The following is a 24364-nucleotide window of genomic DNA, read 5'->3' as shown; positions in this document are numbered from 1 at the left end:
AATTAATCAGAATTTAATTAGTGCATTACCTTTTAATTTTTGATAAATAAAATCAAAATTGGTGGATTTTGAAAAATAGAAGTTTTATATAATATATCATATAAGGTTCGGAAAATACAGTTTCCTTCAAGAGATATTAAAGATTATCACTTCTATAACTACAGTTTAGATGTAAGATATGTAATACGGTCAAAAGAAGGGGAAATGCCTAATAAAACTATTGATTATATTGGTTTACCTCAAACAGAACAACTATATTTGAGTTTAAGATCACGTTTAAAAAAAATTATTTCTTTTTACCTTTTTCTATTTTTTTTTAATCTGAATTGCCTTAAAATTATATTTGAGCTTAGAATTTATTTTTTTAAGGAAATGCACTCTTCATACGGCATTTCATTATTCATAATCCTGATACTTACATTAAAGGTGATGTTTATAAAACGAAAATTTAAAAATTTTTAGATTATATGACATAATATATATTATATAGGGATATTTACATACATGTATATACAGGGTGTTTGGCGGAGGGTTAGCCAAACTTGGTGGGCATATAGATAGGCTCAGATAGAAAATATTTTCTTAATAAACTTGTGTTCTAAAAGTCTCTTTGTTTGTCAATTGTCAATTTCCACCTCGTACACGAGTTCTTTCGCACGTCTCCATACGTAAAAATCGAGAGGGGTTAAATCAGGGGACCGTGGAGGCCATGCGATGGGACCTGCTCTTCCGATCCACGAATTGGGAAAAGTATTGTCCAGAAATTCTCTAACGGCGACTCAAGGCGTGTGCAAGACACCCGTCATTCTGGAAGACGATTCTTCATTAAATATGGGTATATCAGCCAATAATTGTGGAAGATCATTTTGTGAAAAATGTAAGTAATTGTCCCCGTTGAGCTTTCTCGGCAAGTAGTGTGGACCGATAAGGTGTCTCCCAATCACACCTGCCCAAATATTAACACTGAATCTTGTTTGGAAAGACTTAGCTCTGGTCAAATGCGGATTTACGTTTTTGTTTTCCCAATAATGTAAATTATGTTGGTTAAATCCCCGCATGTGTAAATGTTGATTCATCTGTTCTTAAGTTGCTTTTTAAAAAGTGTCCATTTTCAACGTCTGCTTAAAGCAAAAAGCGGCAAAATTGTACCCGTCGCTCATAGTCAGCTTGTAGAAGACCTAGAATAGAGTATCACGATGCCAGTAAAAATTGCGGAATTAAGTTGTTGATGTAGTATGAAATTGCCTTGCACTGGGGTGTAATGGAAAGGATGCCTTTCTTCTGCCTTGACAACTGACCATGCTTTCCATGTAGAAATGTTCAGATCTGTAGCTACTTTCCTTGTACTAGTGGTGGGATCCTCATCGAATGTGCGAATTACGTTTTCATCTACAGCAACATCAACCTGCCTGCTATTGATCCTGGGTTCTTGAAAATTTAGATTGCCTGTTTCCCTTAATCGACGAAAAATGTTAGCAAAAGTGTTGTGGTGGGGCACACGCCTATTGGGGTATTGCTCCTCATAAATTCTTTGTGCTTCTCGCGTATTACCATTGACTCTTCCATAAGCAAAGACAATATCGGCGTATTCTTCGGTAGTGTATGCAGCCATTGTGGCGATAAAGATACGAAAATAAGGAAAGTCACAAAAACAATATAAAAACTCAATTAACAGCAACAATAAAGACAGTATTAACAATAACAATAACAACTACAGAAACGATACAATACTAAATTAACGACTTGGGTACGTAAGAAAGCTAAAAAGTTACACTACGACAAATGACAAATGTGTAGCACATTTGTTGTTGTCACAACAACAATCCCATAGCATGTTCCACGATCTCCTCATTTGACCATTCAAAGAATCGATGCCGCTTTTCAAACTATCGGAAAAGAGATGCGGCTTCGTCTTACGACAGTGGAAATGCGACGGCGACGTAGGGCATGTATTAGAGCCAGGGGAGCGCAGTTTTAATAAAATTTGTAATTTTGAAATAAATACATAAAATTAAAAAATATTTAATTTAACTTTATTGTCCTTTAAAGTCATGAATTGTGGCAAATCTTGATAGATTTTAGTTTTTTTTTGTGTCAAGTTAAAGTTACCTTTCATAACTTTTTTTGCTACTTGTGTTAACTTTTTGAGCTCAAAACGAATTATTTCGGTATTATTTGTACTTGATATTGATTTTTTTTAGATTCAGAATACATTACAGACTAAATACAAATGTAAAAAATATGCTGAAAAAATTTAAAGATGTCAAAAGGCATAATTTTTTGAAAATTCTAAAAATAACACAAAATCAATGATATAAAAAACCCGAGACTTTTAGAACACAAGTTTATTAAGAAAATATCTTTTATCTGAGCCTATCTTTATGCCCACCAAGTTTGGCTAACCCTCCGCCAAACACCCTGTATATGTATATAAATAGCCAAGATACATCCCATGAATACAACCCCACCCAGGACGTCCAGGAGATGTCCTACCGTTAGTTTTATTTGGACCATCTCACGCAGGACATTTGCGATACCTCTCCAAGATAGTTGAAAAACTTGCAAAAATCAGAATTTTGTCTGTTTTGCAACATAATTGAATTTTATCTGCAAATCAGTTTGGATTTTAAACGGGAAAAGGGACTCATGACGCTGTATTCGGCTTTTTGGAGAGTGTCTATATGTCCTTAAATTCTGGAGAGTCCGCGGCGGCAGTGTTTTGCGATTTATCCAAGGCATTTGGTTGTGTATGGAATATACAGCATGGAATACTGCTGCCTAAGCTCAATATATAGAGGTGTGGCATTGCAATGGCTGGAATCTTATCTGTCTAATCGTACCCAAAGAGTTACAGTATCTGGATGTTTATCCGATTCCAGATCCCTTAAAACTGGAGTACCTCAGGGTTTAGTGTTAGGACCACTATTATTTTTGCTCTATGTAAATGATTTGGGTTCATTAAAACTGCAGGGCAAAGTGGTTCAGTTCGCTGATGATACCACCATTTTATGGAATCATAGAGATTCTGATGATGTTAGAGCCCAGGTTTTTAAGGATCTTAAGATTTTATCGGAGTGGTGTGCTGCAAACAGGCTTGTATTTAATGTGGGCAAAACCTTTATGATGGGATTTAAGTGTGACGTTCAGGGCCTTATGTTTAGTGAAAACTCCCCCTTGTAATACAAAGAAAGCTGTAAGTTCCTTGGTAGTACCATTGATGGTCGCCTTCGCTTCGAAGATCATGTCCTAAATCTTGCATCAAAATTATCCTTTGGATGCTATTTGCAGTAAGAATGGCGGGGCATGAGCTGAGAAGGGTAGTTGCACGTTCAGTGTACTTTTCTCTTATTGTCCCATCTTCGTTATGGCTTGCCTTTTTGGGGTTTAAGCAACAAGTGATTATTAAACATAATTTTTGTGATTCAAAAAAAGGCAGTTAGATACCTATTTTCTGCTGGGTTAAGAGATTCTTGTAAACTTCTCTATATATCTCAAAAAATCCTGACTCTTTTTTCTCTTTTTATCTTAGAAACAGCTACTCTTATTCATAAATGTCCTAAACCTCCTTCTAGCACTGGTCATATGACTCGCCAGGTTAACGATTTTCCCTTACCAATCCCTACATCCTCCCTCACCAAGAACTCATTATTATGATACGTTTTGACCTGTGCTCTGATTACATTTTAGTGTTTTAGTTTTGTTTCCTATTAAATATTTTAATTTACTTCCTTTAAATTCTGTTTTATTGACGGCTTACTTATTTTTTGATCAAATTTATCAAAAAGATGCTTTTTTGTTCAATGTGTTTTGTTATAATTAATTTTGGTAATGTGTGTAAATTTTATGGTAAAATGTTTTAGATGTTATGTTTGTTTGAAATTTGAAATTTAAAGTGAATTTGGAATTTTTTAGTTCTTTAGTTTTTAGGATGCTTGTACACAAGATTTTGTTTTGTTTTACGTAATATAGCACATTTTTCTTTCTTTGTTTCTTTCAATACGTGTTTACTAGGTTGCCTGGGGTATAGTTATCAGTCTATCCTTGTGGAATTCATGAAAAAAAGCGCTAAAATAATTCTCACGATAAAAGTTTCTCACGAATAAAGTGGATGGGGAGAAAAAACATTCAAAGCTCTTAGTAGGAATGTCTAGGCTATATCGGGAATATTTTAGGCAAATTCAGAGAACCTCACTGGTTTAAATGCTCTCTTGTTATAATAAATAGATAAATCTTAGGATCTAGGTCTAAGATTAAATAGTTTAAGTAAATTAGTATATCAAATCGTTTTGAAATGTTTATAGATATTTTAAAATTTTATTTTTTCCATTCGCGTTTGCTCAGTTGCAGTTTTACTTTAATATTCGGTAAATGTTTGTGGTATATATTGCTATTACTACAGCAACGCATGTTTATCGTTATTATTCTGGGCAATAATGCCCAATATAGAGTAATAGCCTGCTATATGTTCTTCCTAGCGTCCAGAACTATAGGCATATCCAGGTCTAATAGATGATTGATAAAAGTGAAAACTAGCTTTTACCCATTTTCTTTTTTTTTCCATTCTTTATTTTTCATGACATTTTGCCTAGAGAGAAAAAGAGATTTTTCAATTTGAGATTACGGCTAAAGTTTAATGAAACAGAACTTCATAGCAACGAAAGAAATACACAAAAGCCTACTAAAACGTAATAAATTTAGCTTTCTTCTTTATGTGCTCCCACAAACACTTTTGAAAACGCTTTTTAAAAATACACCTTCTCAAAACACCTTCGTTAGATGTAGCCACTTAACAGAGTTATGTGAACATATATTATTCTCCAACTCTAATATATTATTAATTTTAATAAAATTAAATAAACGTTAAATGACAAGTGAAACAAATCTATATACACGCAATTACCCTTTTATTGCGTTGAAAAAGTTTCCAGTAGATCTTTTAAATTCCCCAAAAACTTATAAGCCGCGAATTAATCCCTATGATCATTGTAAATCATTATCACGTTCCATTTGAATAAATAATAATAACAGGGGGAGGATTAAATCATTAAAATTGTCGCGATCCGCTTCAAAATCGACACTACTTATTCAAACCTATTCACATACGCTTTTTTGTTTTACAATCGTGAGAAAAGCTTATTTGAACAGGATACAAAAAAAGTAATTGTTATTAAAAATCATGACATTTTTCTTTATAACTAAAGATGCATTATTCAAAAAAAAAGTTTTATTAGTTTCCATAATAATATGCTTTTTCGTGACTATTTTTGCTATCGGGGCTGTCACATTATGTAAGTAACTATTTTAATCGGTGAATAAAATTTTTATGCTTTAAGTTTTTTAGTTATAGTTTTAACATTGTCTAAAGAGATACACCATAGTAGTCACCATTGGAACTATCACGAACAAGGTAAGCCTCAAAATTTCCTAGTAATAATATCACAAAAAATTTTCTATTTATTATATTTGAGCTATCCTTCTAGGCATTTGAGCTCATTTTCAATAGATATTACCGATTTCATCTGATTTTTTTAATGTGTTAAACCGGATTCATAAAATAAATAGAAAATATTTCCATTTTAGATTCAAATTTAAATTGAAAGTAAAATTGCTATTTAGAAAAATACAACTGTTTGGAGCATTTTAAATACGTAATTTTAACAACGAATATTTTAAATAAGAAATAAAAAGAATTTCGGAAATCTTCAATTTAGCAATCAGCTTCATCTTTTTAAACTATCATCGCCACCTCCGAGACCCAGTTTTAATATTCATTACCCCCCCATTATTCTGGATACCAATTGACTCTATGGAGGTATATAAAATTCTTAGAAGCCCGCCAAACAATTTTTAAGCCACATTAGATGCCATTCCTATAATAATTATTCATATATAGCTTGTTTTATTTACTATAGGTAAATTCCCAACTCAGCTTAAAACTGAAAATTAATCCCGATTTATAAAAAAGCTGATGACACTAATCCAAGAAACTAGCGACTCATCTCACTATAGTCTTCAGTCGCGAAAGTCTTTGAGAGATCTATATGCAACCATATTATAAACTTTTTAATCATCATAACATACTAGTTAGTGAACAAGTTGATGTTAGAGCAAATCTGTCAATGTTAAAACTGTGCAATATTAAAAACACTTTCTTTTAAAATATATAACCTAGATAGAAACAATGTAGTTCTATGAATTTTATTTGATCTGTCCAAGGCTTTCGACACTATCGACCACAGCATTTAATATAAGAAGTTATGAACCGTATGGCCCGAGGGACACCTGTTTATCTCCTAAAGTCCTACTTCCAGGATAGATCTCAAGCAATTTGTTTACGTATGAATGAGGTTGAAAATTTTTCTGGTGTAGTGCAGCTAGAGCAAGATGTGCCTCAAGAGTCCATACTTGGGCCGATTCTGTTTTTGTTATATGTAAATGACGTTCTCGGGCGGGTGAATTCGGATGAGCACTTGCGCCTTATTACGTATATTAAGACCCATAATAACACTGAATAGCATTGAAATCTTCTACTTTGCTCATATTCAATCAACTATGTAGTACGGTATAATTTTCTGGGGCTTTTCTAGAGAAGCTATTAATAGTTATAAATGCCATAAAAGAATCATCGTATGCAGCGTTTGGGCTCTTATAGGAGTCCCTTTCGGTCACTTAGAATTCCGATACTCCTTGACTCTACTGTCAGAGTCTCCTATATTCAAGAAATTTTGACCGATATTTTGATGGCTTGGCCATAGTAACCAGCAGACTCAAAATTCCACTATATCATTCTGCCTTTTATGAAAGAAGTGCATATTTCCGAGCAGTAAGGGCGTATCGAATTCTACCACAAAATATACAATGTATTTAAAATTATCAGTCCTTTTAAAGAAACAGTGATTTGTTTGTTACTAGACAGGCTTTACTACGTCTTTATTTTTAGCAATTATCATAGTGGGTCCTTTTGATTTATTGTCTACTTTTCTTCATATTATGTTTAATTGGTATTTTGTAATTTAAATGTTAATAGGTTTTATTTCAGAATGCTTGTTACAATTCCAGTTAAAATTTCTTAGAGTGCGGTGTATTTTTTCTCTTTGTGAGGTTGCTTTAACATTGTACAAGGTCCGGCAGTCAAACTTGACAATTTTTGAAATGGGATGAATAAAAAAGTTTTTGAGATATTTCAATTATTATTTTTTTATTGTAAAGAGGAGAATTGGAAATTTAACATTTTTAATAAAAAAGCACAAAAATAACTTATGTAGTAAAAATTATGTCACTTAAATGATGACCACTGTACGAGTCTCCTGGAAAAGTTAGTCATGACTCTCTCCAATGTTTGGCGCGGGATCTCACGAATTTCTCGCTGAATGTTCTTCTTCAGTGGGTTCAAATTATTTGGTCTGTCAACATAAACTCTTCCCTTGAGGTACCCCCATAGACAAAAATCACAAGGGAACAAGTCGGGGGAATGTGCCGGCCATTCGATTTCACCCCTGAGCGAGATCAGCTTACCGGGAAAAAATCCTCTAAGTTGAGCCATGGGCGCCCGAGAGGTATGGGCAGTTGCTCCGTCCTGCTGAAATCAGACCCTCCTGAGAGGGATACGAACGTAACTCTGGAATGAAAAAGTCACGGATTATAGCAACATAACGCGCTGAGTTCACTGTCACTGTTTGGCCATTCTCCTTGAAAAAATAAGGCCCTAACACTGTTGACCTACACACTGCAGCCCAGACAGTTACTCTTTCACAGTGAAGAGGCTGCTGGTGAAGTTCCTGTGGGTTTCTTGGAGCCAAATATTGAAAATTTTGTTTGTTGACACATTTGTTAAGATGTGTCACCACTACCTATCCTCACTCAAAAACCGTCAGGTTTGACTGCCGGACCCTGTATATGATTTGGCTGGAAATAAAAGGATACTATTGTAAAATATCAGTTATTTTTTGAGACTGAACTTGATGTAAAAATTAGTATACTAGTACTTAAAGTGAGTATTTTGATATAAAGGAATTGAACTTTGTAGGAGAGAGATAGCAGTGTTGTTTGCAAAAAAGATATAGATCAGTAAGGATAAAAAAGCGCCGCTAGGGGCATCTTTGATGCTAAGGGAGTCAAAATTGAATGATTGGAATGTTCATTGCAAGCAGTCTTTTGAGATACCCAATCATCTAACGGATGTCACTGCTATAAGCGCCCTATGCCAGTATCACTTTGCCAACATAGGTAATATGGCTATTATTCTTGACACTGCTCTTATAAATTAATACCCTTCTAGCACTCTATTAGCCGCTAATAAAACTTCAACTTCACTTTATAGTAATAACTGAATATGATATAAATAATTTTCTAGTACGAAATCAAAATGCAAAGGTATTGACGAAATAAGGAATGACATATTGTTATTAATCATCAACTATGTTGCACCCGTATTGCCTAAGATTTTTGATCTTTGTTCGGAATCAGGGTAATATTCAGCCAGATAGAAACCTCATTTGATGAGTTTAGAGCATTTTACAAATTCCTTGAAAACAAGTTATTGGTATTGGGCATGATCAATGACTTTGTTGCACCTAGACACATATTGACCATGGATGCCTCACTTATCTCCTATCTTATATTGTTAGATTACAGCGACGTACTTGATCTTATTGATCATGAGATCCTATTAGATAAGCTGCTTTATTTTGGGTTCTCTACTCGGGTCTATAGGTAGGTTTTCGATATATCTCAGGTTTAAAAAGCAGGTTGTAGAGGTGGATGAATTGTCATCAGATTGTCAATTGCTTCCTCATTAAGTTCCATAGAGGTCCATTCTTGGTCCATTTCTTTTTATTATTTCCACTTTAGATCCACCATCACAGATTCTGTTTGCATTTCCCATGTAACAATTTCCAGTTACCTAAATTGAGATTACCTCTTATTTTCACTAGTTGCACGGTTGTTTTCAGTGCAAAATTTAGTTGATTTTGCAACGACCTTTATTTTCGACCAAACTTCGACGTACTGCACCTGTATCGCAACTGTTTAAAACTCTGCTGTTTTTACAGCGTATTTTTTACTATAGATGGTAGCAGTAGTAATTTACATTTAAAACAACGACGTGCAGACGTGTACAATTTTTCGAATCAAAAACTCAGTAAGAACAATGTTTCGTCTGTGTTGAGCATTTTTCGCTGTAGAGGGAGCTTTTTGACATATTAAGATTTTTAGGAAGAAGATGAAGAACAAAGGTAGAGGGAATAAGAGGAAGAAAAAATATTCAATTCGACACAACTTAATCTATATTTTTATTTTTATAATTCATTTTTGGCTTGGAATTATTGGGATTTATTATTTTCGTCTTGCTTTAAAGAATGAAGAGATATAAAGACTTAATACTAAAATATACTGCAACTTACAACACACGCAAAAAAAAATTGCAATGGAAGCCAAAATGCCCACTATGATTTTGTATAGTAGCAGCAGCAGCAATGAGAACTCAGAATGTAATGTTAACATTACATTCTGAGTTTATATTTTTCGAAGAGCTTAGGAATTTTTTGTAAAAGTTCTCGTTTATTAAAGTTTGAAAAAAAAACGTGCTGCATACTTAAAATTTTAGGTTAGGTCCATCCGTTCTTCCTCTTGCTTCAGGTTAACCAGGGACAACGACAGCGGGTTTCTTATGTAACAATAAAAAAAATTACTTATTGTTTTTGTTTTCGAAATCCGCTATAAATTCAGGACGCGCGTGTTATTTAGGGCTAAAATAACATCTTTTTTCAGTAAACTATTTTCCGTTTATAAATTAAGTGCTTGTAAATCTTTCAAAACGGGTATTTTACCCGTATAATTTACTATATTAAACTACATACAAAACTAATATTAATAAAGACTGTTTAAAAGATGGATTAAAAAGGTTGTATTTTTGGAGTAGCTGCCTACTGGAGTTATCTATTAGTTTATTGAAAAAAAGTAATTAATTCTTCTGTAGTTATGGCGTCCATCCGTCCAAAAATCAGTAACTCTAAAAACGTTGCAAAAGCGTTTAGAAAGTTATAGGGTAGTCACTGCGTAACGTTGAGACAACCAAAAAAATCTCGTTTAAATTGGTGTAAAACGGGGTTATCTCTACGGTTAAGGCAACGTAACAATGCAACGTTGCATTGCAATTTGCAACGTTGTCGCGTGGAAAAATTGCTAATTGGGTTAGGTTCGAGGAGCCTAAATGCAAAAAGTGCCTAAAGCGGGGGGGGCCTGGGACCTAGGAGCTATTTTGGATTAGTCAAGTAATTAGTTATGCTTAATTTAAGAAAGAGAGTTTACTAGATGATTGGAGCTTAGTCCAATAAAGTCAATTTTAATCTCTTTAATTTTTCCTGCCTTCATAAAAATGGAGATGTTCCATCAGTGGAATAAGCTAGAAATTTGGCGCTTACTTTTGATATTTGTCTAAATTTCGAACCGCATATAACATTATATAACTTGGCCTCTGTATATCTTAAACTAAAATACCTATCCCCGTTACATACTATTTACTAATATTATACTAATACTATTATTATGTTAGGTTGACCACTGTAATGTTTTATACTACAACTTCCTGCAAGCAGAACTTAAGAGAAAAATTAAATTGTTCCAAAATTCTTGCATTTGCTTTGTATACGAAGGAAGAAAGTTTGAACATCACTCCTACATATGTAAGACATAAAATCCTAAAATATAAAGTACCCTGAGTGTTAAATTTAAAGGCTGTTTCTCGTATACATGAAGCAGTTTATTGATTATTGACCATAATCGGTCTCCGTTTGAAAACCTTTACTCCGAGATATTCTCAATACAGTTTTATTTTTGGGTTTTTCTACTGATTGTTTTAGTGCAATTTCGAACCCACTGTACATATATGTTTTGTTGTTTCTAAGGTAACATGGAAAAACACTTTATGAATGTTCACCTTTTATGGTTTGTACTTTATTATATTGTGCATTATAAATAACGATGACGTTATTATTATTATTATTATTATTATTATTATTATTATTATTATTATTATTATTATTATAAAAGAAACCGCAAAATAGATTATCTGTGAAGGTATACTTTAGATATAGTATAAATATATTATTATGAAAATGTAAATACGTTAATTATTCTGCTAGTTTTTGTACAATTTTATTAGTATTGTGTAGTTAAAGTTGATTCGTAGGGTTTCTTTAGGGTTCTACTTACGTTTGGTTTATTATTTTCATCTATAGTGTTTAGTTTTTAGGTAGTTCATCTTGTTTGAGAGCCCCATTTTGGCCCCAATTTAGGTTATTTAGGTTATTTTATTGTAAATCCCTGTAGTTCTAATTTTCTAGAATTTGTATACTTGCTTGCTTTGACTGTCAGTATTCTCCTAAAATTATTGGTCTCTTTGGGCAAAAACAATGAAGATAATTCTAAATATTTCGAAACTGTTCCATCGGGTTTTAAAAAGGACGCGCTTCGTGACAAATCATTCAGTTTTAATTGTTTAGTCAGTTTTTACCTTGGAAACAATTAAACGACAGTCAAAGCGAGTTAGGTTAGTGTTTTTGACGTTGACAATAAAAGTGTGTTCCCGAATTTCGTTACAATATAGATGAAATGAATATAGTTGCCATCAACGATAATTTCTTTTGTTTGATCTAAGCGGAATAGTTCGGACTTTAAGAATATTTAAGCGCTCTATTTTTAAAGTCCAATGCCCAGATTTCCCATAAAAGGTTAAATAGTATCCAACATTTCCGAGGAGGTATCAGTATTCTGTTCCATTAACATTCTCCCCCAAACGTTTATTTTTTGAAGTATTTTGTATGTTCTTCTATGTAATAAGGATTCTTGTTACTTCAAACTATGGTGTATATGACTATTCTTTTTAATAGATATTTTGAAGCTAATTTGAACTCAGATGTGGCATGCTCAAGTTCTTTCAGTAATTATAATTTGATATTTTATAAAAATGATTAGCTTGTACCATTTCTGGCACTTGTTAATGTATTTACCATAGTAACACCTTTGTTTCAAAAGAAGCAATTGCAAGATTTTGGGTTATTGTTACCTATTTGAAGATACCGTCGATTACGTTTTTCTTTCCATTATTATACTCACTTTAGAAAATCTACTTTTATTTTTGAATTAAATGAAATTGTAGCAGTGGATAAAAAAGAGGACTCGAGGACTGTTGTACACACAATTGTACACTTAGAGAATCAAATGAGTCACTTCGTTCTGATACATTTTATCGTAGATTTTCTATGGGTTGGCTCTGACTGTCTCTTGAGACATTCTGAGAAGGTTCCTATACTCCATGAATTATTAGGGAAAGATCCATTACCATCCATAGAGTTTTTCCCTCTTAATAGAAAATTAATGTGGAGTTTCATCTATTTCAGTCAATTGAAACAGATTGGCTTGGTATAGAAATTCAGATTTCTCGAAAAATTAAAGGGTATAACTTGCTAAGTTTTAAAAATTAAAATTATTTCAAAAATTTTGAAATATTTGGATTCTAATGCACTAAATAGGAAAACCAGTAATTTTTATATCTCTGCTTTATGCCTTTTGATCATTTTGTTTTTTTTTTTAGATTTATGGCCTGGAGTTTGTCACTTAGGCACTCTACAGTCTCCAATAGCATTATCAGATGATGATGCCATTGCATCTGAAAAGATTAACAAGATAAGATTCGAGAATATTGGTTTCTTCGAGCAATTTGACGTAAGAAATGATGGACATTCAGGTAAAAAAACTTCCTATCCTATTTATATATTTTAATAATGAAAAACATTGTAGTTTGCTAAATGTTAATTTAACCTACTGGACATACGTAGAAAATACTATATTTGTTCTTCACCTGAAGAAATTAAAAAAAAGCAATATAAACTTACATAATATGATTTTTAAAAATGATAAGGCTATTGGTTTATTTATTTTAATCTACTCTCCGCCTACAGGATTTGTTATTATGCCAAACAACAAATTTTTGCTATTATTTTATAAGGAAAAATGTTATTAAAAAATGAACACATCCTTAACACAATAATCTTAATGATGTTTTTCATTTTCAGTAACAATCAGATTAGACAATTGTAACCGTACAAAACCGGTTATCTCAGGTGGCGGTTTGGCTGGCAATTACACATTTGATAACATGCATTTTCACTGGCCCTCCGAACATATTATAAACGGTCAACAGTAAGCATAAAAAAAAACAAAAAATATTGCAGTTTACTTTACTTAACGGTGTTTTTAGTTATGCACTGGAAGCCCATTTGGTATTCTATTCGAATAATTACGAGAGCTTATCTAAGGCTTTGGAGGAACCGAACGGAATCGCTGTCGTCGCCATACTGTTTGCAGTAAGTTTTTTATTTAGAGTATTAAATATAGTAGAATTTAAGCAGATTTTAGCTTTTTTTCTTTCTTCTACATTTCTATTTTTTTAAATATTTCTCTTTAATATCTTCAATAAGTAGTAATGAAACAAACTCTATCACAGGTCTTAAATTTATTAAAATAAGTCAAAGAATTACACGTGTTTCGCCCATACTAGGTATGATCAGATCCACCTATGCATTAACTAATAAAAAGAAAGAAAAAAGAAACAGAGAACAACACTTACTACATGATACAAGTCAAGGGTAGAAATTAAATTAAAATTGGCGAAATTAGACGGAAATATGTAGTAACTAGTTATTTTTAATATGTAGTAACTCGTTTTCGTCCGATTTTGCCAATTTTAACTCAACTGGCAATTTCTACCCTTGACTTGTATCATGTAGTGTTGTTCTCTGCTTCTTTTTTCTTACTTTTTATTAATAAATGCACAAGTGTATCTGAGGATGCCTAGTATGGGCGAAACACGTGTAATCCTTAATTGTGTATATACTTACCTTCATTTTACTGTAGGCCATTGTCAAAAGCCTACAAAAATTTCAAGCATAAATACAAGCCCGAAATTTAGGGAAATCATCAGTAGATAACCACTTCGACCTAGTGGCAGTAAACTGCTGGGGCTATGGATGAATTGCTCCTGTGAAGAGGTGTTTAAAGTTAAGCCAGCAGTTGGAATATATAGAACAGCTGTCAAATCGATTTGACAGGAAGTCAAAAATTTCGAACAATCGGTGAGGACAACCCGATGTCGGATCATATGATTTCTAAAGGATTAAAATCTCGAATGGATTTTTATTCTTCCTTTAAAGTTAAGCACCCAATTCAAAAAAGTAGTCCATTTTTCACCAGACCATTGACTTTGTGTCTTTCCAATCTCTGAATTTTTAAGTACCCAAGTAGAGAAAAATGGAACGACAGCAACCGTAGAATCAGATTGGCATCTGATCTATCGGGATCAGATGCCGATTAAGGTGCGTGACCTGAATTTTTTGGATAAAAACCAAGACAGTCTCGTAGGAAATCTTGTATCGGTCTTCTAGACCGAAATCTTAAAGCAGATCCTAATAAATTCTGACAGTCAAGCAGCCCTAAACGTACTTATTACTATGTACAGGTAATATCAAAGCTGATATGGAACTGCTTACTGGAACTAAAAAGAAATTAAAAATATAGCAGTATCCATATAAGTTGTACCAATATAAGACTTATATGGATATTGCTATATGCTGGTGTACCAGGGAACCCCAGAAAGAAAAAAACCTATAGAGCCCATGATTACAAACCAAAGCATTGCAACTCATATACAATAAGACAAACTAAGCAATATACTGCTGAATAGGCATCCCAAAGCTCGTCCCGTTTATATCTCATACGAAAATTATATAATAAATTATATAATTTCGTAAGAGTTGATAACGTGGTTGTAGTGAATGTCTCACTTGTGAAAGAGTGACGCAGGTCTGTGTTCAATCACAGTTTTTTTTTATATTTAGAGCAAATATATTATGAGTAATAGAGGAGCGGGATCAACTGACGAAGCTTAAGTGAAGACGACAAAACTTAAGTGAAAGCAATAGATCGTCGTCGAATTGGTAAATTTAAAATGTACTCATAGAGGTTGAATTTCTATATGAAATATACCCAACGAGCATTAGGAAGCGCCTAATAACGCTTCACAGACAGCGCATCATGAACAGATGCATTATCCTGCTGCCAGATTAAAGACTTGTTTTTCTCCGAACGTTTTTTACAAGCTAGCTGTCGCAGTGTTGCCAAAATTATCCAAACTCTGAAAGCCATTCAATAATTACAATGACGTGTAGAGAGTAATGAGATGTATGCTTTTTTCATTTTTAAGGATAGTTTTCCGGTGCATGGATGGTCGCTGCCGATTATCTGACAGGAGTTTCAACATCGAGGAGCTTTTGATCTGAGGTCAAATTTTTCGGCGCCAACTTTGCACAGATTTTCTTCATATTCAAATCGTAATGAAAAATTTTTCTGACAGTTTCTCTAACGATATTCACAGTCTCTGCAATAATTTGCAATTAAGTCGAGTAAATTGAATGCTCGTACGACAATTGCCGCATACAATTTATGTTAACAATTAATTTTGATCACTATTTGCCCAGTTGAATCAGAAACACGTCAACCTAGACGTTATTCGTTTACGGAGCTCTCTACCTTTTATACCATTCGCACCAGATAGAGAATTCTCACCACAGGATTCTGTTAACAACTTCTAGCACTGATCTTTTTTTACATTTAACAAAAAAATTTACATTGATCTGTTGCTCATGTTTTTCGTCACTTATTGATATCAGCATAAAAAAAAAAATACGTTCGGTTCGACCTATTAAAGAAAAAATACTACAGCATTTGTATTTTGAAATATAAATGCATGAAAAATAACTTTCGAACTCAACAAACAAGAACCTTCAATGGTAATTCTATATTTACATATGACACTTTTTAGGTGTGTAATGAAACTTTAAATGATAACTTCCGAGCAATAGACGACTCGGTGCGAGAAGTTTCAAGGAAACCATTAGAATCAAGCACGAATAACGCTGGAATGATATTCGAAGACTTTCTGCCGAAAAACAATTCGTTTTATAAATATTCTGGCTCGTTAACTACTCCGAACTGCACTGAAAATGTTGGCTGGTTTGTTTTTAAAGACGTATCAAAAATTTCGATTAATGACGTGAGTATAAAATATTACTAGAAGTTACTGCTTCTATGTAAATAACTGATTTTTTGTTTTAGTTGATTGAATTGACGGACATTTATACTGAAGAAGGTGAACTTCTGGAGTATAATAATAGGTTATTGCAAAATGTGAATAATAGAACAATTATTATTTTATAAATGTATGTACAGTATTGACAACGTATTTAGGTTTCTCTAAGAGAAAGTTATGTTTATGCTGATATTTGGCAACAATGTGATAATAAATTATAGTTATTTTATGCGGTTTAATTTTAATCGTTTTTATAATAAATATTTAAAAGATTTTGTCCAAAGATGTTTATATATAGTTGTAAAAAAATAATTGAGAGTACATGGGAACATAATATGGCGAATAACCTTTTGTTTAACAACAAGACTTAAATGATTGCCTTAGTTACCTTCTGACAAAGCCAAATATGAGCAGACTCTTTAGTTCAATTTCTTTATAAATCGGACATAATTATAGAGTTCTTTATCCACCATTATACTTTCCTATGCAATATCTTATGGATACTTGACAGCATGGCTTCAAGCAGGGTGGATTGACTACTTCTAATCTTAATAAGCTCACGGAATTAGTTTCAGAATATATGAATAATAATTCTTAAGTTAATACAGATTTTTCAAAAGCTTTCGATGGCCTTGACTATAGTATTGTTTAAATCTTTTCTTAATTTCATTCTGCTCTTAATTTGTACACAGTGAAATAAGAGCTCCTTCAGGTGTAATGCATATATTAGTACTTCTGCTCTTCAAGATATTTATAAAGGATGCGATTTCTAAGGATCTAGAAGTAAACAGCTTATTACACTGCAATGATAAAACATTATACTGTAGAATTGATCTTGAAAATATACAGCGTAAATTTGTTACATTTTTTTGTTTTAAATGTTTAAATTTGTTTAAATTTCTACTAAGAAACCTTCTCACATCGTTGTTTACTTGAAAGATTTTCAGTAAGATCTTTATAAGAAAGAAGGGATTCAGCAGATCTACAATTTTTACAGTACGACTCTATACAGAATCACAGTAAGTTAGTTTAGATATTTTTGTTTTCTTTGTTGTTGTTATATGTTATATAGAAATGATCCAAAACAGATATCCTAAGAAATTGTCAATGCTTCTTCTGACTTCTTTAAATGTTCACAAAGAATTAACACAAATACAAATATACGCTAGTCTTAATAAAGTAGTATCGTCTATTCTCTGTGATTATTCTAAATACTTTTTCCAGCGTTTATTTGGAAAAATGCTTAAGTTTCTCCAGTTCATTGTTCATTAGAAAACTTTGACAAGAATTATGTGTCTAGAATATTCTGCTATCAGCTGAAATCAAATATCTCACAAACATTCTTCTTTAAACGACTGAACGATTCATCTCACATGCTTTTTACGAGAAATATATGAGACCTTGGATAAGGAAAGCAGTCAGATGTTTTGTGCTCATGACCTTTTTAAATTTTTCATTTTATATCTACAAGGTAATTCACAGTTTCTTGAAATTAATGGCTTTAGATCAAATTATGATAAATTACGTCTAATGGCACACTCTGAACCAGTTACTTTACCTCACTAAAATTTTATATTTTCGTTAGCGGTATTACTATACCCAGTGTCATATTAAGTTGAGGTGCAATCTATGGATAGCATCTAACACATAACACAAATATATAGAGATGTGGTGGTTGCATACAAACTGATCGAAATTCTTCTGAGAAATCGGCTAGCGTCCTCTCGCTTGGCAACGGAAACTATTGTAACTAACTTGACAGTTTGACGTAACTAATTGGACCAATCAAAATGGTAGAAAGGCGTGGCCAAATTAAGGAGGGAAAATTCAAATTTCATTTAATAAGAAATATCTTGTTATTATTTAATCGCAATATCCATAGCAAACACCTCATCATAAAGGCTACTTTTTGATTAGGTGTTAGCATCAGATATTGATGAGGATAAAATAGAACTCTTTAGCTTTATTTCACATACATATCTAAATGAGTTAATGTACTCCAATAATCAGTTAACATTAGTGTACAACATATCACCAATTTCAAAATGAAAATTAAACAATGTTTTTCTTTAATACATTTATTATTTTAACATTTTATAAAGTATATAGTTCACCTAGCAGACAATTAAGATATTTTTTTCGGATAATACTTAGATGATAAGACTAATGACATAAGTAAAACCATCTATGTACTAAACCTACACAAGTTAAATAGAATATATATACTAAACTCTTAAATTCCTAACTCAGCCTGACATGAGACACTCCACTAAACCTCAGATCCGTTATGCATAATAGACAATCCAATTTACTGCTATAAATTTTAAAATAATAATTAGTTGTCTATTACAGCTTTGTGTATGTAAGCTTTGGGTTGATACTATCGAGTCTATTAATAAGTTACTATTAGCCGTTAAGGTAGATATATAAATTAAACCACCAAACTGGTAATGTTTGCTAACTGGAGTGGTTTCTCTAATGACTTGTTTATTGAATGTTTTCGAAAAACTTACACAGTTTACAAGTTAACAAGTTTCTTGAAACTTCTAATTAAGAAGTTTGTTAAAACTTTTAAAAAAGGACTTTAAGGAGAAATTGCATAGAAAGAATTAGTAAATTATTAAATAAGCGATATTTATACTACTACAACTTTTACCAAAAATCTGAGGATGCTTAGTTTGCAGGCGGCTTTATGTCTGAGTCCTTCTAAGGCCTAAGCTTAATAGTATTACTGGCTACCTCACACAGGAAATAACAGTCAATCATCGTCATTTATTTTGCAATAAACCAATCCTAACCAAAAAAAAGATATAAGCAATAAGAATAGTCCTATGGATACGTTAGGCTCTGATGATATTTAACTGGATAATTAACCCAGAGATCATTATCAAAAGTCAAGCTTAGTAAATAAAATAATAAAAGAAAATGACAGAACAAGAAATCAACAGAATACCCTAAAAGTATCCTCTTCCAACATTAAAGAATTGAAATGATAATAGTGTAATGAATTCTTTATGTTCAACCAAACTAAGAATTAACTCAATATTCATAGAAGGGAATCTTTTAAATTATGTGTTATCTGTATACTTTATTCATCCAGAATAATTTGTTAAATTAGATTCATAGATATCTATTTATGATTCTATAAATAACTTTCACATTTTTTTTATGGTAAACACAAGCACAAGAGGAAAGTCCTATGTCACTCTTGGAGTGGTGCTTGCGCGAAGATATTTGTGGGCATTTATCTTGAATCGCTGTAGGTTGTATGCGTCGGGAAATATGTGAGATGGAAGCCCGTTCCACAAAGATGTTCTCCAGATGAATGAGTCCCGATACAGCGACGTCCTTGGGGTAGGCAGGTGGACTCGATGTTGATGAGCCGCAACTGCTAGACGCGTCCTTCATGCCGAAACAGCCCTGAGTGGAATCAGGCCTGCCAGCTCAGAGGAGCACTTACCGTGATAATAACGGTAGAATAAACAGACTCTTTGTCAGTTCTGGTTTGTCGATTTGTAGACGAATAGCTCTCTTCTGTATAGAATCTAGCAGGTTTAAACTATGCTTGGGTGCAGAGTTCCAGACATGCGAGCAATACTCGAGGGAAGGGCGTATTTGAGCCTTATAAAGAGTCAGCAGCTGTACCTACTGCTCCTACGACGAGCAGTAATTTTCTTTTATTTGCGACCGACCTAAAAATATTTATTTTTGTATTAATGAAGTATTTATGAACATTATGTGTTATACAAGTCACAATAAAATGAAACCTAATAAGCAGAGATACGTAAAATCTGAAAAAGCTTCTTAAAATACTTAGATAATAGAAAGATAATATTTAAAATTAAATCTTACATATTTTTCTAAAATTTTCTTTCGACATACATTAATAATCACTAGTTTATATCTCAATCAGCAAGTACATTTATACAACAAAAGAAAATCAATCAGGTACTCCTGTTGGCAGTAGGCGACCTTCTCCGGAAGTAAAGTTTTGATGGTTTTAATAAATAGGTTCTGGGAGAACATTATCAAATTAAACACAATGATAATGCGTACCACTCCTCGTTCGTCATAGCTTATGGGAATCTTATATCCCAATATTGTCAGGTATGATGATCATGGAGATACATGGAAATGTTAATAAATTTGATTTCATGTATACTTCAAGTAGCTAATAAAATATAGAATATGTCATATTTGATCAGAAATATCCTTGTAGATAGTAACACAAATATAGTGAGATTTGTTATAAGGCAAATAATTTAAGATAGTTTCCCTCTTAACTGCTCAACATGAGTTTCCCTTGTAACGCCGGGATCCAAATAGACCGAAAGAAATTTCACTTGTGAGTCTCATCACGTCTGAGAGTAAAGCTCATGTTTTCAGTCTTGGAAATGTTAAGGCTAAGTTTGAAAAGGTATAATATTAATTTTATTATCTTTATATAGTACCAGATTTGGATTCATTTTAAAATTGAGCAAGTCATTAATATATAATAAAAAAGGGTCCTAAGACCGATCCTTGAGGGACACCATGCTTCATATTTTCAGTATCTGAACAATTGCGCTTAAAGCAGCATGTTGACTTTTCTTTGATAAATAGATTCCATCAAGGTTGGCACTTTTAGGGTCAAAATTGTACAAACCTAGCTTCTCGATTAAATGTCATGTAACATACAATCAAACGCATTCATGAGATCATGGAAGGTTTTTTTTACAGAATGGTACTCCTAGTAGCTTCAGGGCTACGAAAATGTTTGTGGGTATTTTTCTTAAAGTTCTGCGAGTTGTAATGCTCGGGAAATAATATACTTTAGAAGTGCACTCTTCCATAAAAAGGAGTTTCGATATAAAGACATTCTAAGCATCTGTACGTGTATGTAGATGGACTCGATATTCATGAGTCGCATCTGCCTGTAAAATAGTTCTAGGTGGAATAATATGGGCTAGTTCTGTATAGCCCTCTTCTAGATGGAATCAAGTAGCTTCAAACTTAGTTTCGGTGCAGAGCTCCAACAGAGCGCCGAATATATGAAGGCAATACTCAAGAGATAGACGAATCTGAGCCTTGTTAGTCGCTGTTGCAGTATATACAGCCGTTTCTTTTTAAAGAGATCCCCAGGTTTTGAGATAGGGTGCAAGTCCAGTAAGGATTCGGGATTAGATACTTTGGTTATGGGGCACTTAACTGACTCACGCCATGGCTGTGGAAAGTAGCCTGATTCTAAACAACAACTTATGATATTAATTTGTTATATGGTCAATAATCTGTAGCAGACAAAGTTGTAGCATTTGAATAATTTCATAGACGGTATCCTGATTAACCAGGACAAAACTAAATATTTGATCAGCGAATTTGTTCTTTGAAATGTAATTAATTCTATTTTGAAAGTTGTTGAAATTATTAAAAATATTGATAAAGTAATTATTTATTGCATTGCTATCACATAAGGTGAAAGGAAGACATGGTTGGGGAAAAGCTCCTCAATTTCTTTAGATGTCTTAATATTTGAATTACGCAGGCCTTGCTAGAATTTTTTAGAGGATTTATTTTTATCTAAATGTTCCAGATTGGCAACCCTTTCAATGATTCCAGCTTTCAACTGTTTTCTTGCTATTCTTCTATTTGGATCTTTATCGCGCTTTTTGAAAATCAATTTTAAATTTTCCGTTAGTCACAGAGCCGTCGTTTTACTTACTCTGATACTTTTATAGGGCGCATGTATATTAAACAATAAATTAATATGATCTCGAAGGAAACGAACGAAATATAGCGTTTCAGTGTATATTGGAAAAATTATTTTGATAATTTTCAAGATTAAAATTTTGAAAATCACGAATGTTAATAACTTTTTGTCTAGGTTTCTCAATTTTTATATTTAAAACACAAAATGGGATTTTATCATGATCAGTAATATCTGAACTTACTACCTATCCCGCAGTGAAGAATCATTTCTTTATTATGAATAAAAATTGGATCCAAACGGGTAGATGACCTATTAGAGATTCAAGTAAGTTCGTTAATCAACTGACAATAGCCGTAAGCATATATAGTGTTGAATAGTGAATTTGGTTTAAGGAGGTCCACGTTTAAATCACCTGTAATTACAGAATAATCAGAACTTACCAAAACGTGAAGAACAACTTCGTCCAGAACGCTCAAGATCTCTGAAACTTATGTATTTGGAGGAAGGTATATTACAATTAAGACCATTTTATCACCGTAATATCAAACATAATATCAACCGTAATATCAAAATTTACAAACAAAAGCAAAAATTCAAAATTTGCATTTATTTACATTATTTTTCACATATTAGGTTTGCTCTGACGTAAGCACCTATACCGACTTCAGCTCTATTCCCTCTATTTCTCCAGTAGAATCTGTGACCTGTTCTAAGTTAAAAAAAATCTTTTATAAGGAACCTGTGGAGTGATTATTGAGAAGAGACTCATGTCTAACAAACATTGGCGTTAGCAGATCAATATTAAAAACTAGGTAGATAGATTTCATTAAATCAACAAGATATGTGCATATTTAGAGCATTTCGTTACTCAAGAAATTCACAAGAAACTTCAAATGTGAATGCCGTAAAAACTGTAATAAATAAGCAAACGTTAACATTTGCTCCCTATCAAACGACCAATAAACGCATTTCCCTCCACCGAAAACAAAACCCCATAACGAACAAACAGTATTAGTGAAAAAGCCATCCACTTCTTCAGCGGCCATAAAATGGTAGCAAAACATCAGTCTATCGAGGCACGAAATCGCTACAGTTCGCTGAATAACTGTGCGCCGCGGTCTCGAGGAAATTTTATATTTTTCCTGGTTTATTGTAAAGCCTGATGCGTTTTGTGGTTAAAAAATGGAAGTTTAGTGGGTTCAATAATGACATTTTTAATATGTGATATCGTCGAATTTTTAAACCAAGTAAGTAATCTATTTTTTTTGTTTCAACTGTTTTTTTTAACAATTATTTGCTGTAAATCCTAAATGTTTCTTTATATTTCCACTTTGCCACTCATAAGCTTCTAACTCCATTTTACATATGAAGCCATTTACCCGCCATCCTTAAGCAGGATTAAATATCTATATCCAATAAAGCTTTTCACCAAATACTGAAATATTAACCAAAGGGATTCTCACCTTTAAGCGCAAACCCTTCATTTCCTTCATAAAAAAAACACCAGACTGTCGAGGTCAATGGCAAACTAATATTTGTATTCAAACATAAATAAAGGGGGGAAATCGTAACTTCATCAAGCGGAAGAGCGAATATCGTATCGCACAAAGTGAAACATGTGTGGCGTTGCCAGGAAGTGCTCATCGCGTCACGCTACCCAAAACTCATTCTGAAAATTCGGAAACTCAACCAAGCATATCATACCAAGGGCAAAAATACTAGTATATATTAAAATATAAAATTAATGTTTACAACAAACGGTTTTTAAAGTACCTACGGCTGCTACCACTTCAATTTCCACTCTAGCATTTAGTGGTAGTTTTGCCACCTGAACGGCAGACCTAGCAGGAAAATCTTTGGTGAAAAACTCATTATAAACCTGATTTATAGCGGCAAAATCATTTATATCGCTCATAAATATTGTTGTTTTGATTACTTTATCATAAGACGTTTCTGCTGCAGTCAAAATATGTCCAAGATTCCTCAAAGCTTGTCTGGTTTCAGTTGAAACGTCCCCTTCTACCAACTTCATGGTGTCCTTATCCAAACCTAAACATCCAGAAACATACAGCGTTGACTCTAATACAACTCCTTGGTTATAAGGGGCTATAGGCCTAGGGGCGTTGTTGGTGTTGATTATTTTTCTTAATAAAGGCATCTCATTGGGACAGCAGACTGAATTTAATGAGTAGTGTTTAAATACGTTATGAAATGTTTATTTATATATTTTTAAATACATGTCAGAAAACTAGCATCTGTCATTTATATGAAATTGGTGTAGCTTGTTCTGCTTTCTGATTTGAAAATTTAGCTTTCGTTATGTCTTAACGAGTGTAAAATTGGTGGATAAGAAATTAACTGGTGAACTCAATTCAATATTTATTGCGTCTAAAGATACCAGAAATTAAATTAACCATACTCGTGTTATGAAAGATACAGCATATAGCATACAGATTTCATGTCAAATCATCATTTTATCGAACTAATTTCCGATTCATGTCAGGGGCTATCGTAATTTCAATCAAGCTCTTCGT

The 24364-nt window shown here is 32.9% G+C and overlaps 2 protein-coding genes across 2 annotated transcripts; one reads left to right on the top strand and one right to left on the bottom strand.

The window, feature by feature from the left end:
- The first annotated feature begins 5075 nt into the window (after window positions 1–5075).
- On the top strand, window positions 5076–16417 carry LOC126738565 (carbonic anhydrase 14-like). Its single transcript, XM_050443953.1, has 7 exons — window positions 5076–5288; window positions 5342–5407; window positions 12593–12745; window positions 13074–13200; window positions 13259–13364; window positions 15878–16108; window positions 16171–16417. Exons 1-7 carry the CDS (start codon window positions 5177–5179, stop codon window positions 16270–16272), a joined length of 897 nt encoding a protein of 298 aa, XP_050299910.1. The 5' UTR covers window positions 5076–5176; the 3' UTR covers window positions 16273–16417.
- A 7124-nt stretch (window positions 16418–23541) lies between these two features.
- Window positions 23542–24073, bottom strand: LOC126738567 (rutC family protein UK114). The gene has a single exon (XM_050443960.1). It carries the CDS (start codon window positions 23986–23988, stop codon window positions 23572–23574), a length of 417 nt encoding a protein of 138 aa, XP_050299917.1. The 5' UTR covers window positions 23989–24073; the 3' UTR covers window positions 23542–23571.
- Between the last annotated feature and the right edge of the window lie 291 nt (window positions 24074–24364).

Source organism: Anthonomus grandis, chromosome 7 (assembly GCF_022605725.1).
Source record: "Anthonomus grandis grandis chromosome 7, icAntGran1.3, whole genome shotgun sequence".
Taxonomy (NCBI): Eukaryota; Metazoa; Arthropoda; class Insecta; order Coleoptera; family Curculionidae; genus Anthonomus; species Anthonomus grandis.
The sequence above is the reverse complement of the archived record's forward strand: the minus strand, read 5'-3'. Positions and strand labels throughout refer to the sequence as shown.

Excerpts from the sequence above, each read along its gene's own strand:
- LOC126738567 (XM_050443960.1), bottom strand. The coding sequence starts at position 23,988 with ATGCCTTTATTAAGAAAAATAATCAACACCAACAACGCCCCTAGGCCT.
- LOC126738565 (XM_050443953.1), top strand. The coding sequence starts at position 5,177 with ATGACATTTTTCTTTATAACTAAAGATGCATTATTCAAAAAAAAAGTT. Across the intron at positions 5,289-5,341 it reads TATCGGGGCTGTCACATTAT|TTATAGTTTTAACATTGTCT; the intron begins GTAAGTAACTAT and ends TAAGTTTTTTAG. Across the intron at positions 13,201-13,258 it reads CATATTATAAACGGTCAACA|TTATGCACTGGAAGCCCATT; the intron begins GTAAGCATAAAA and ends CGGTGTTTTTAG.